Below are 15,327 nucleotides of genomic sequence, written 5' to 3'. Positions count from 1 at the left end.
GGGATTGGAAGGGGAGCAGCACTTGGCTTCCAAGGTTGTTGTAAATATTTATCCATATCTACCCCTTTGATCACTGGTGGCACCCTGGGTATTTGCTCTATGTGGTCATTTTGCTCCTTGAGCTGTTTCTGCAATGTTAGTACTAAATTTTGTAAATCAGAATTAACTAAATTACCTGGTTCTCCCTCCTGTGATTCGTTGGGGGTTCCACCACTACCTGAATTAACGAGTCTGGAACGAGGGTTCTCTAGAGTGTTGTTATTTGGTGTGGGTGTAGGTGGTGCAGCAGGTAATTGGCTAACAAAAGCCTGAAGAGCTTTATTGACTTGAGAGGCAATAAGTTTTTGCAAAGCCTCATCCATAGTTTCAACATTCTCGAATTGAGCTTGTCCATCTGTATGAGACCCATCAAAATTGCCTTCACGAGACCGCCGTGGAGAGCCTTGTGGAGAAGTAATCAGTACATTATTGTTCTGTGGATCTCCCTGAAGTTGCTGGGTTGTTTGATTTTCTTGGTTTCCCTGAATGTTGTCGTTGTTGTTCGACATGGTTGACGCAACAAGGGAAGTTAGGCTAAAATAAAATGGATTATCAGATTCTCGGTAACGGAACCAATTTGTTTAACCAAAAAATAGAATTGTGACTAAAGCTATATTTTAGAAGAACACGGGTTACTGATAATCGCAAGAATATATAAAAGAGAGTAATTTGAATGGCCAGAATATAATTGATTAAAGCAAGTAAACCAAAGTATATTCAGATGATTTTTCGTGTCCTTACAATTGATCATATATCTCGTTTTTATAGGTACCTTTGAGAATATACGTTTTGCTCGAATCATAATGAGGCTATTATGAGTAATTAAAGACATTGAATGCTACGTTACACAATCATTACATTCAAAATATATTCTCTAACGCATTCAGCACTTAGTGCTCATTAAATGCCGTATCTGCACTCTTTTCTATTGTCAGATTCATTCCTTCTGATTCTCGGATATAAATGACTTAAATAGGTACGGGCGCCGTGTTACTTGTCTGATGTCCCGTGCCTCTTCCTCTTTCTTTGCTCGTATCTGTTGTAACTCCTTACTCGTGGCTAATTGCGATTCTTTGACCATTTGACTAATACACGTGTTTTGACACGTCACCTTTATATATAAATATAATTTTTCCTAATACACTTATGTTCATGGGTCTCAGAAAATACGTATGTTTGATTTCAAAAGAACATTTATATCTGTTTCTTAATTCTGCGAACAATCTGCATTTGTGCTTACGTCTAAGTACTATTATTGATAATGGCACTAATTGTAAGAATGGTAGTAGAGAAACGTTTATTTATGATCTTCTTTGGTAGAGGAAAGAAGTTGCACTTATGTATCTCCTCGTGTATTTGTGATGCTGCTGGAATAGTGTTAGTGAAATGTACTCTCTAGTTGACAGTATTAATAGTATTAATAGTTATGAGGAAAAAAAACATGAATTTATTAGTATTCAAAATTTCTTATTAGGTGTAGCTTGAGGACACAGTAAAAGATTATGATAGTAAGACTCTTAGCTTTTATGAAACTTGGGATTTTTTTGTAACTTGAATCTGAATGGTTTATTTGGTAGGTTGTGGTAGTTAAACTTGAGGTTAGATATAAAAGAGTGAGTATAATGGTCTTAGGACGTTCCGAGCAGTTTTATTAACGTACTTCTCATGCATTACATTCATTTACATGTGCATTTACCCATGACTCAGACAGCGTTATATACGCGTATATGTGTGTGTGTATATATATATATATATATATATATGGGATATGGGAAAAGGTTACGGCGTTATATACGTATCACCACCTGATCAGTTGGTATACGTTGATGATTATGCCCACAGTGGACAAGATGATATGATGAGATGCCCTCAGAGGCTTGATGATATTATGTACGTATAGACCTATGCATTATATGACATTCATACGCATATGTATGACACCATAATTATTTCATGATTTACAGAGTTATTCAGATTTACAGGTTGAGTCCTTTACTCCACGTTTCTTCCATGTCCTTTATATACTTATTTATATGCTTTACATACTCAGTACATCATTCGTACTGACGTCCTTTTGTTGGGGACGTTGCATTCATGCCTGCAGGTATAGATAATCAGTTGGCGAGCCCTCATAGTAGACTAGATTGGCATTCAGCGAAGGATCGGTAAGATTCCACCCCATTCGGAGTGTAGCCGAGTCTATGGGTCATCGTGTCAGAGTTTTGGTACAGACTTATGGGTAGGCTGGTACCCTGTCCCATTTTATGTTAAATAATCTTAGAGGCTTTATAGACACATGTTTATTATGTACAGTATGTCAGAGGCCTTGACGGCCTATGTGTATTTATGTTTTATGAACGATGGTCCATTGATATAACATTTGCCCACATACAATTGTACATTACGATTTGTGTCCATGTTGGCCCATGATAGTTACAAAAGGAATGAATGGGTTACAAAGTGGTCCGCTCGGGCCAGCTCGGCACCGGGTGCCAGCCACGCCTCCCCAGGTTTGGGGCATGACAGCATGGTCAGGTTTGTGTACCCAACATTGATGGGCTTCGGGAGTTGATTCTAGAGGAGGCACATAGTTCGCGGTATTCCATCCATCCGAGTGCCGTGAAGATGTACCAGGATTTGAGGCAGCACTATTTGGTGGAGGCGGATAAAGAAAGATATAGTTGGGTTTGTAGCTCGGTTCCTCAATTGTCAGCAGGTAAAGTATGAAAACCAGAGACCTGGTGGGTTGCTTCAGTAGATAGAGATTCCGGAGTGGAAGTGGGAGCGGATCACCATGGACTTCGTAGTTGGACTCCCACGGACTTTGAGGAAGTTCGATGCCATTTGGGTGATTGTGGATCGGCTGACCAAGTCCGCGCACTTCATTCCTGTGTGTACTACCTATTCTTTGAAGAGGTTGGCGGAGATTTATATCCGGGAGATTGTCCGTCCGCATGGTATTCCAGTTTCCATCATTTCAGATAGAGGTACTCAGTTCACATCACGGTTCTGGAGGGCCGTACAGCATGAATTGGGCACTCGGGTGGAGTTGAGCACAGCATTTCACCCCTGGACGGATAGACATTCCGAGCGCACTATTCAAATTCTTCAGGATATGCTCCGTGCGTGTGTGATGGAGTTTGGAGGTTCTTGGGATCAGTTCTTACCACTGGCTGAGTTCGCCTACAACAACAGCTACCAGTCCAGCATTCAGATGGTACCCTATAAAGCCTTGTATGGTAGGCGGTGTAGGTCCCCGGCGGTTTGGTTCGAACCTGGCGAGGCTAGATTATTGGGCACAGACTTGGTACAAGATGCTTTGTAGAAGGTTAAGGTGATTCAGGTAGACTCCGTACAGCCCAGTCCAGACAGAAGAGTTATGTGGGCCGGAATGTTCATGATGTTTCCTACATGGTTGGAGAGCGGGTCTTGCTTCGAGTTTCGCCTACGAAGGGCGTTATGAGATTTGGGAAGAAAGGGAAATTGAGTCCGAGGTTTATTGGTCCTTTTGAGATATTGCGGCGTGTTGGGGAGGTTGCTTATGAGCTTGCCTTACCTCCCAGCTTGGCAGGAGTTCATCCGGTATTTCATGTTTCGATGCTCCGGAGGTATCACGGTGATCCGCGCACGTGTTGGATTTCAGTTCAGTCCAGTTGGACATGGATCTATCTTACATTGAGGAGCCAGTGGCGATATTGAACAGGCAGGTTCGGAAGGTGAGGTCAAAGAACATTGCATCATTGCAGGTTCAGTGGCGGGGTCAGCCGGTCGAGGAGGTGACTTGGGAGACCGAACAGGATATGCGTAGCCGTTACCCTCATCTTTTCACCACTTCAGGTATGTCTTTATGCTCGTTCGAGGACGAACGAATATTTTAAGAGGGGGAGGATGTAACAACCTGGCCGATCGTTTTAAGAATTAACACCCTGTTCCCCTATTAACTGCGTTCCCCGTGTTTGTTTTTGCTATTTTGAGTTGTCGGGAGGATTCATTTTGAGTTTCGGAGTGTTTTGGGACACTTAGTCCCTAAATGAGAGCTTAAACTTTAGAATTTGGACTGTAGTCGGAGCAGTGTGAAGACGGCCTCGGAATGGAATTCCGTCGATTCTGTTAGCTTCGCTGGGTGATTTCGGGCTTAGGGGCGTGTTCGGATTGTGTTTTGGAGGCCCGTAGCTTATTTAAGCTTGAAATGCAGAAAGTCAAATTTTTTAAGTTTCCGGTTCGATAGTGAGATTTTGATATCGGGGTCGGAATGGAATTCCGGAAGTTGGAGTAGGTCCGTCATGTTATTTGGGACGTGTGTGTAAAATTTCTGGTAATTCGGACGAGGTTTGATAGACTTTTTGATCAAAAGCGGAAATTGGAAGTTTTGGAATCCTTAGGCTTGAATCCGAGGGTGATTTGGTATTTCGGCGTTGTTTTGAGTGTTTCGAGGGTTGGTACAAGTTTGAATAGTGGTATTTGACTTGTTCGTATTGTTGGTTAAGGTCCCGGGGGCCTCGGGATGATTTCGGAAGGTTGACGGAAGAAATTGCGAGATTTGGAAGCAGCTTCATCTGCTGAAGATCTGTCATAACCGCACCTGCGTGCATGGGACCGCAGGTGCGGGCCCGCATAAGCGATGGAGAAGCCGCAGATGCGGCTGGGCATTTGGAGTTCTGAAGTCGCAGGTACGAGAGATGGAGCGCACCTGCGAGACCGCAGGTGCGGTAGAAGAAGCGCAGGTGCGGCTTGATACTTTAAGTGAATTCTCGCAGATGCGCTCCTGGGACCGCAGGTGCGGAAACCCTGGGCCAGAACCTATATAAGGTTTCAGTCGTGATTTTTGCCCTATTCTTTCACCATTTTCATCCGGAATTTGAGCTTTTTGGGAGGTTTTTGAGAAAGAATTCAAGGGAGCTTCAAGGAGGTAAGATTTTTGGAACCTAACTCGTTTATATGGTATTATTCTACTGATAAGGCAAGAAATTTATGGGAAATAAGGGTTAGAATTGGGAGTTTAGGTTTTGAAATTGGAGACGTGGAATTGGAAATTTGAGGGGTTGTTTGTGGTCTGATTTTTGTGTATTTGGTATGTATGAACTCGTGAGAGTGTGAGGATTCTAGTTTTGCGAATTTTATCCGATACCGAGACGTGGGCCCGGAGGACTTTTTGGGCGATTTTCCTAATTTCGCGTGTTAGCTTCGAATTAATTAGTTACTTGAAGTTATATTTACATTATGCAATTACTTTGAATAGATTTGGGCCATATGGAGTCGGGTACTCGTGGCAAGAATGTGATATCGAGTTGATTGAGCTGGTTCGAGCTAAGTGGCTTGCCTAACCTTGTGTGGGGGAACACCCCTTAGGATTTGGTATTGTTGATATATAAAATGCCTTGTACGTGAGGTGACGAGTGCGTACATGTGCTAATTGTTGAAAATCCGGTATTCATTAAGTAACTACAATTTGTGTTTTCTTCCTTGTTGAACACTACTTGCAATTTAAGCCTACTACTAGCTTAGGGAAGCATGCCTAAGTGATTTAATTGCTTTACTTGCTCAAACTGTTTTATTCGAATTTTGTGCAGCATGCTAGGTTAGAAATATTTATTTTTCCTTGGTATGAAATTGGATAGGATTGAATATTCTTCGTGACGCTGTTGTGTGTTTACTTTGGGACTACGGGAGATATCCCGGGAGATCCCCCTTGCTTGTTTATTTGGGACTACGGATTGGTATTCCGGGAGATTCCCCTGCACATTTATGTTGGGACTACGGGACTGCACCCGGTAGATTTCCCCCTGTACTGAGATTTACATTTGGGACTACAGATTGGTATTCCGGGAGATCCCCTGCGCATTATGAACTGAACAACGGGAAGATATCCCGGGAGATCCATTGGATATTTACTATTGGGACTACAGGACGATATCCTGGGAGATCCCCGGTTGCTATCTCTGTGTAGAGCTATCTTCTTTCTGTGTTTTTATCTCTGTTGTAGTTGTTGTTATTCTTATTACCATGTGTTGTTTTATACTGTATCATTTCCTTATATATATATATATATATATATATATATGTGTGTATGTTTATGACCGGTAGGTCCCTGACCTTCCTCGTCACTACCTGACCGAGGTTAGGCTTGGCACTTACTGGGTACCGCCGTGGTGTACTCATGCCCTTTCCTGCACATGTTTTCCGTGTGCAGATCCAGGTTCATCTGCTCAGCCATATCGTTAGCGAGACGAGGCGACTTTCAGAGACTTTGAGGCGACTTTCGGAGACGAGGCACTTTTACTGTTAGCTTTAGGTCTTCTGTACTCTCCGTTGACTAGATATTCTGGAGTTAGAACTTTATGTAAACATTCTCAGCTTGTGATTTCATGAGATTCCCGGTTTTGGGAGTTGATTTAGTTTGAGAGTTTATATTTGTATATGCCGAGCGGCATCCTAAACGTTTATTTATGTTATTCCGCAGTTTTTGGTTAGTTTTATCTTTCATTTTTCCTTTTTCCGTAAATTATTAGGCTTACCTAGTCGTAGAGACTAGGTGCCGTCACGACAGTTCACGGAGGGCGAACTCGAGTCGTGACAGAGTTGAAGGAAGTAAACAGGTTACTCTTGAGATTTTCTCCATGAAGTATTATGTGAATTGTTAATAAAGGTAAAGTAGGTGTAGTGAACATTGGTCCTTATGGAATCTTGAAAGAAATAGGACAAGCTACGAGTATGATGTTTCCCCATCGTGGTCCTCTATGCACCCGGTGTTTCAGGTTTCTACGTCCAAGAAGCTAGTTGGAAGTCCTTTGTCTTTGGTTCTGGTGGAAGCTATTCAAGGTAAAGTTAATGGATAATTGGCTTGTGAGAGGTCCCTAATTGTCATCCTTGTTATATAAGTCCGGAAGTTGAGATTTCCTCCGTCAAGTGCTACGGCCAAGTCTGTGGGTCGGGGAGGTCACCTCGAAGGCCGAAAGTGTGGTGGAAAGGAAATATTCTCACTTGTTTGTAGAACCAAATGGTTGTGGTTCAAAAGGTACTTTCTATGTGTTATGGTTTAAATGTGTACAATTCATGTCAAGATACTACTTATGTTAATGTAATGCCCTGAATGTTAAGGTCGGTGTTATTAATATATATTGTGACTCTTTGTTGAGTTGTGGATGTGTTGTTAGGAGTTGTTTTGGTGGTTGTCTGGCAGGTGGATAGGCCCAATTACAGGGGAGACTCTACCTAAATTTCTTAATGATTTGGGAGTTAGTCAAATTGAGGGCTTATGATGTGTGAAAGGAGAAATAAATTATGTTGAGTGTTCTAGGCGGACTCTACTCCTCATTCGAGGAAGAATGATCCTAAGCGGGGGAGGATGTAAGGCCCTATAAAATTTCACCAAGGAATTCAAGTTTTGTGGTACCGAGGTAGGGCAATGTGTACGGGGGTTGTAGAATGCATTGAAGAAGTTGGTGGACTTTTTGGCAGAAGAAGGCAGTCCTGCGGTCAAGTTCATGACCGCAGAACCACTCTGCGGTCCGCATATCCATCATAGAGTTGGGCAGGAAGTTTGTTGAAATTTGAAAGACATTTTGCGGTAATTTACGGGATCGCACATCAATTTTGCGGTCCGCTTTTTCCATCTCCATTTTGGCATGAGAATTTTGTTGGGCGATTCTGCGGTCCATTGTGCGGCCACATAAGTGGTCTGCGGACCGCAGACCTATCGTAGACCGGTTTAGACTAGCCCAATTCTTGGCATCATTTTTGCGGCCTATTTTGCGGGCCGCATATCTGTTATGTGGTCCATTACGACCGCAGACCTGAGTTCGGAGGATCCATTTACCTATTTTTATAACCCGACCCCATTTTGACAAACAATCTTAGGGGCTCCTTTTAAAGCGGAATTCTGATGATTTTAGAGAGGTAAGAGCATTTTAGAGAGAGAAGGAGAAAACCTAACATTTTAATCATCCAATCTTACACCGATCTTCGAGAATCAAGGAAGCCAATCACTAGATTATCATATATCTGGGTAAGTCCTACTTCTAAGCTTTCATGAAAGAGGTTATGAGTTCAAGTATATTGTGGGGTTAGAAATAGGCCAGGCATGTGACACTAGGTTGTAGTATGTGGGGTTAATGAACCAGTTTGGGTAGTTTCTTGTTGAAATTGGTTGAGGGAGGAAGGGATTACCATTGTAGAGACTTGTAGTCTATTTGCATGATAGGTGTTTGAAAAAATTCCTAAGAGAGTTACACCATGGGAATCCTTCTAATTATTAACCGATTTTTGCTATCTTCCTATAGATTGTTATTGCTAGAAGTGTTGGGGAGTTGTAGTAACTTAAGGAAAGCTTAACCAAGGTATGTTGGCTAAACTTCTCTCTCAGAATTGAATTCCATGATGCTTCCGTAAGTTTCAAGCATGGTTGGCCCAAGTTTCTAATTCTCATGTTCCGAGTTATTCCTTAAATATTTGACTATTCCAAATAAGCTTGTGTTGAAAGATATATACTAAAAATGTGCACCAAATTCTCCTATCGTCTTGTGTTCTCCGTCGGAAAAGTATCCTAGTGTGATCAAAATGTCGAGACAGTATAATTTCAAATCATGTTTAAATCGCAAGTTGTTATGCCCAATTGTGAGAGAAATCTCAATGCGCCTAAGACTCCTATTGTTCATATTCATTCTTAAAGCCTTGGTCCCAAATGCTCTTACTATTGATGACCTATAAATATGCTTGAAATTGGAAGAACTAAAGTGAGATATAAAACGAGGCCATGGTTGTTGTAGCTAGTGCATTTGATTTGAAGTCGTGTTTAAATCGTGAATCACCATGCCCTGTTTTATAAATATTTCCAATGTGATTTGAGTTCATACGTACTCAAGAGCTAAAATTGTGTATTGCCCTTTAGTGAAGAAGTATTTAAAAGGAGTATGGTGTATTACTCGCTTATGATTATTAATTTGAGTTGTGATTATAAGTCATTGTGCTCCATTCTTTGAAAGTGGATCTAATGTGTTTAAAGTCTTCATTACTAATGAACTTAAAGTTGTGATTTCCAGAATATTCTATATGTTGATGTTTGATGGTGATCCTTGAAAGTAAAGAGGAGAAAGTTAGGAATATGAAATTCGGCCACCGTGCAATGAATAAAGAATCTTGTGAATGGCCAAAAGAACCAAGGAAATATTGTTGTTGTGAGTGATTGAGAATACTGATGAAGATTTATACAATGTGGAAGATGATGACGTGAATACATTTGTATTTATGTTACCTTTGTGTGCAAAAACAAAAAACTATTTTTGGCAGTATCATTAGCAAATCGTGGAAGGGTGGGTTATAAGGCCTACACTCGTAACTACATGTGCTGGTGTAGGGGTGGATTGTGGTGGATTGTGATTATTCCCTTTATTTGGGATGATATTTATATTAGCTGTGAATTGGAAAGTCAACCTACACGGCATATGTGGGAAGGCGGCCTAGCCTATTGGGTGGAGATCGGATGCCATGTTGCGCATATGGTGGTGCTACTCTTGGTAACACCTTTTTTCGCATCACATGTCAAACCACATTGTCCGTGGGGAGATGGCCTAGCTGATAGGGCAGGATCGGACTCCATGCTAAAAACACGGTGGTATATCGGTGCTTATGATCTCCCAACCAAAAATATATATTCTTTTCGTATTTTGAAAGTTTCTATGTTTTAACTTGGCATTTGGATATAGTTTATTGTTACTTGTTGCTTCCATGGTGTTTCTCCTTCTGATATTTGTCACGCCTCGACCCCGAGGGACGCGACCGACGCTCAACCGAGATAACTTGGACAAGCAAGCCTGCTAGATTTCCTTCTACCCAGCTCACCCATAAACGAAGAGAAGATAATTTCATTAATTAACGCCAAGAGGATTTATAAACAATACCTATTTTCCATCACCATTAGTTACCTCATTTATAAAGTCTCAAAATATAAACACTTTCATAGTTTGAAGTGAAACAAGTGGTCCTAATACAACAAGAGTAGTTTGACTTTCCCAACACCCATATATACAACCCACACTGTGTCCATGGAGCCTCTAATAGATACAAAAGCGTACAATCATAGTGCCGGCAACAAGGCTCTCACTATACCTCAAAACATAATACACGCGGAACAAATGATGCACGACCCCGAAATGAAGTGGGCCTCACCAAGTCAACTAGTAAGAGAGTGTACCGCTATCACTGGTCAATACCTTCTGTTGTGGAACCACCTGCATCCATTAAAGATGCAGCACCCCAGCAAAAGGGACGTTAGTACATGTCGAATAGTACTAGCATGAAAATCAAACACCTATTCAAGGACTTGGAAATAAAACATAAATTATGATGAATTATGGTAATAATAAAAGGGCTTAGATAGCCGTTAAAGCCATAGCAATTTTTTTAAGAGCTTTCAATAACCTTTATAATTCTAAAACAAGGATCCTTTGTAACCACCTTTACGCAAAGCAGCCCCCGCTGCCTCACCCCTATGCATGCGGGTGGGGTGTAATCACCATGCCACAAACTCTACACAAAGCGGTCCTGCCGCCTCACCCTAATGTATGCGGGTGGAGGTGTAACCACAATACCACAACTATACACAAAGAGACCCTGCCGCCTCACCCCCAATGTATGCGGGTGGAGGCGTAACCACAGTACCACAACTATACACAAAGCGGCCCTGCCGCCTCACCCCAATGTATGCGGGTAGAGGTGTAATCACAATCACAATATCTACACAAGTTGGCATAATAGCTTTCATGTGAAATACAACTTGAAGTTATAACATTGAGATATGCAATCCATACTTTGAACTCATTCTCAATAGTAACACAACATAACAAGAACGTTTGGAACACATATTGAACATATATCCTTTGTCACAAAGCCTATTCGGAATAATCGATTTACTACACTTTAATTGAGTTTGAGCTTTAATCGCTAGTGTTTTGCACCAATTGTGTGTTTTATGCCTTGTAGGAGTCATTCCAAGTGATGTAGATGTTATGGAGCTAATTTGAGCTATTTGGAGCTTTGAAGTCTGAGTAAAAGCCAAAGGGATCAAGCCGGGATCGCGTTTGGGGGTCGAGAACCACGTCTGGACTTCAAAAATCAAGCAAAAAGGCAGACTTTGAGAAAAGTCCACAGCCGCGGCACGTGGGGCGGCGCGTGGCGCACCGCGGCTGCCCAATTTCTCCTACCAGTCAAATTACAAGATCCCTGATAAACTCCACAAGCACCCCGTATGGCGTGTCTCCCCATGCAGAGCGCCTGTGTATTTTTTACAAAGTCACAATCCTATTTCGGCTAGAAGAAGGTGGTTTCGTTTGGACCCAACCCTACTTGGTATAAATACGTGTAAAATGGTGTTTTTGGGACTTAGGACACATCTTAGACCTAAGGAAGCTAAGGAGGAGGTAAAGAAGCAAAAGCACAAGGATTTCATCATTCAATCCTCACTCAAGACAAGAGTTTGGATCATTTTATGTTTTCCTTTAACTTAATCATATTTGTGATGAATTATTCCATATCTTTGGAGTAGTTCTCTTTAGGATTTGATGGATTTGGTGTATTGATATTTGTTTGTGGATAGTTACTCTAGTTTTATGTATCGAATCGTTTTGGATGTTTTAATCGTTGCATCTATATTCACTTGTTCATGTAATTGAGAGAGGCGTAACTTGTAATATCTTTGCATTCTATTTTGTTGGTTGAATTCATTAATTCTTCTTAGTAATCAAAAGAGTCTAGTTGAATTTTTGATTAAACCTAGCTAGGAGGATAATCGGGAGAGGTTCTCCTAAAGACCAATCCACTGTGAATTCTTGCATATCTTCACCGAGCTTAGCTTAGTTCATCTTGTAAGGTTGAGGCTTAATCTAGAGAGGAGTTTCTACCAAACGGTTGAACTAATAATTGAGTAAATTCGAGAGACTCACTTGAACATTAGAAGTGGAGTATCTAGAGTTAGATCCCAAATAATTATCTTGCATCTATCCTATCAAAACCCTATCTTCTCCCAATTGATAACCATCTTTGCTCATTGCTTGCGTTGATTGTCATAAGCCAATAGTTTAGACTCTTAGTTAAAATTTAGTTTTAATCACAGAAATCTCAATTGTTGATCGTCTTGGACACCAATCTAACTACGAACTACGATAATATTGTTTAACTCCAATCCCTATCAATACGATATTATATTTTACTGTATTCGACTAGAGAGCTTACTTAAGTGTGTGTTTTGCGCTCGTCAAATTTCGGCGTCGTTGCCGGGTATTGGCAATCAATAGTATTTAAAATAGTTTGTAGTGCTAATTTAGAAATTTTTCTTTTTCTTTTGTTTTTCTCTTTTTATGGTTGGTGTTCTTTGGCTGTGTGCAGGCTACAGGTTAGATTGGTGCATGACTCAATCTTCTGGGAAGGAAGTGCTACCATACAAACAGAAATCGAGAAACAACTACGATAGTTGAGGAAGGAAAGAAATCTCCCAAAGAATATAGAGAAGGTTGGGAAATCCTCAACCAAAGACACTATGGCTGGAGATGATGATAATGTTGATTTGGCTGCAAGAGAGGCAACCCAGCAAAGAGAAAAAGTTACGCGGGATGCTGAAGAAGCAGCTCTTAGAGATGCTCAAATTATATATGAAGAGGAGAGGGCTCGGAGAATTGCTCACAATCAAACCTTGGGTGCAGACCAGTTAAGAAGCATAGCTCCCGGTGCTGGGAGATCACTTGGCGATTATGCTAGACCGGTTTACAACCAAGGCTTATCAAGTGTGAGACCACCTCCAGTTGCAGCTAACAATTTGGAGTTGAAGCAAGGGATGCTTCAAACTCTTCAAAACTACTGTGTCTTCAGAGGAAAGCAAAACGAAGATCCAAACAACCATCTAATGGACTTCGAAGAGATTATGAATACCTTTCAATACAATGGTGTGTCACAAGATGTCATTTACTTAAGGGCATTCCCCTTCATAATCAAAGATGATGCAAAGCATTGGCTTCGAAGTTTGCCTAATGGATCGATTAGAACATGGGATGAGATGACCAGAAAATTTCTTGATAAATACTTCTGCTCAGCTAAAATGGGCAAGTAGAAGAGAAATCCATAACTTCTGATAGAAGGAGACTGAAACTGTGTTTGAAGCATGGCAGATAGTTCGAAAGTGTCAACATAGTGGAATTGAACTCTGGATGCAACTCCAGGACTTTTGGGGTGGATTGACATCGGCCTCACGTAGGCAGAACATTGAGCAATGCAGCTGGAGGCCCGTTGATGAAAAAGACTCCAGAGGAGATAGTCACAATTCTAGACGAGTTATCTGAAGATGCAAATCGATGGCCCTTTGAGATTGCTGAAAGAACAAGATCAACTGGTGTTTGCCAAGTTGATGCTAACACATCTATGTAGGTACAGCTTGATTCCATGGCCAAAGAAATAAGGAAGCTGACCTTAGCCTCAATACAAAATAAGCCTCACGTAGCTTGTGATATATGTGGAAGAAGATACCCTACTCATGAGTGTCAAGCCTCAATTGAGGAAGTTAATGCCGTGGGAAATTATAACTTCAATGCAATGGGTCAGAAGCACCCTGGTTTCTCATGGAGTTCACCTGGGGGTACTACAAATGCATGGCAACAAATCAACCCCAGATTTCAAGGACAAGGAGCTCCTGGTTTTGTAAATCAGCCGAGGCTGCAGTTTCAGCCTCAACAGCCAATTCAGTCTGGGTTAGAAAATCTAATGAAGTCTTTCATTGTCAAGACAGATGAGAGTCTAGATGCTCATGGTGTAGCTATCAAAGGACTTAGCACAGGTTTGTAGAGCTTGGAGAAGCAGGTGGGACAAATTGCAACTATATTGTCTGATAAAATTCCAGGAACTCTCCCGGCTGATACTAAAAGAAACCCTAAAGAAACAGTAAATGTTGTAACCTTGAAAAGCGGGAAAGTTTTGAAAGATCCCACTTCAACCTAGAAAGAGGTTGTACCTGAAAAAGAATGTGGGGAGAAGCTGAAAATTGATGTTGAAAAGAAGAAGAAAGGCAAGAAGGGAGCTAACAAAAACAAGAAGGAGGAAACTTCGAGATGGGAGGAACATGATTTGAGCGAACATATGCTTGCTCTACCTTTTTCCCAAAAGTTATATAGAGAAAATCTGGGCAAGCAATTTGAGAGATTTCTAGATATGTTGAGACAGGTTAATGTAAATTTACCATTCACCGAAGTGCTCTCACAAATTCCAGTTTATGCCAAGTTCTTGAAGGAGATCCTGACAAAGAAGAGGAAGATAGAAGAGACATTAGTGGTCAGGCTCACAGAGCATTACAGTGCAATCTTGCAAAACAAACTCCTACAAAAGTGTGGAGATCCGGGAGTTTTATGATACCTTGCTCGTTAGGCACTTTTAACTTTGATAAACCTTTATGTGATTCCGGTACCTCAATTAACCTAATGCCTTTGTCTATTTACAGGAAACTGGAGAGTGAGATTGGAGAGATAAGGTCTGCACCAATATCTTTGCAGCTAGCAGACCAAACAACCATAATACCCGAGGGGATAGTGGAAGATGTCTTAGTTCGGGTGGATAAGTTCGTATTTCCTATAGATTTCATAGTGGTGAAGATGGAGGAGAACAAGGAGATACCCCTAATCTTAGGAAGACCATTCTTAGCAACTGGTAGACCAATTTTAGATATACACGAAAGGAAGCTCATGCATAGAGTGGGTGAGGAGATGGTGATTTTCAAGATGGATTTAGAAACAGGGGTGAAAAAGGAGAAGCCAGCTGCAAGTGTTGAGTGGAAAGCGAAGGGCGTGGAAGAGAAGGCTGCATTAAGTGAAAAAGACAAGTGTTACCCCAAGAAGGCTGAAAAGAAGCTGTCTGCATGGATGCGCACACTAGTTAGGGCAAAAAGAATGGAGCCCGACTTTGATTCAGACCCCGGCTAGAGATTTAGGAAAGTTTCCTCTACCTTATGCTTTTTAATTGTGTGTCATGGGGACATGCCACAACTTAAAGTGTGGGGTGGGGGATATGTTGTATGTTTGTATGTATATTAGATTTAGTTTTTGCTTTTGTTAGTTGTAGTAGTAGAGATGGAGAAAAAATTGAAAAAACATAAAAAAATTAAAATTTTCGATTTTTCCCGACGATAAATATCATATCGACTGTGAGCACCTAATTTTTGACTACATTTAAATTTTTCATTACTTTTTAGTATGCAAATTTTAGCCTTTGAATTTAGTATGACTACATTTGAATTTTAGCCTTTATTTCACGTTTTGG

The 15,327-nt window shown here is 41.1% G+C and overlaps 1 protein-coding gene across 1 annotated transcript; it reads left to right on the top strand.

Moving 5' to 3' along the window:
• Nucleotides 1-13,614: 13,614 nt before the first annotated feature.
• On the top strand, nucleotides 13,615-14,990 carry LOC109214497. The gene is made up of 4 exons (XM_019378421.1): nucleotides 13,615-13,855; nucleotides 13,919-13,959; nucleotides 14,017-14,399; nucleotides 14,513-14,990. Exons 1-4 carry the CDS (start codon nucleotides 13,615-13,617, stop codon nucleotides 14,988-14,990), a joined length of 1,143 nt encoding a protein of 380 aa, XP_019233966.1.
• Nucleotides 14,991-15,327: the final 337 nt, after the last annotated feature.

The sequence above is a fragment of the Nicotiana attenuata genome, unplaced genomic scaffold, assembly GCF_001879085.1.
Source record: "Nicotiana attenuata strain UT unplaced genomic scaffold, NIATTr2, whole genome shotgun sequence".
Taxonomy (NCBI): Eukaryota; Viridiplantae; Streptophyta; class Magnoliopsida; order Solanales; family Solanaceae; genus Nicotiana; species Nicotiana attenuata.
Note: the sequence above shows the minus strand (reverse complement) of the source record. Positions and strands in the feature narration are given on the sequence as shown.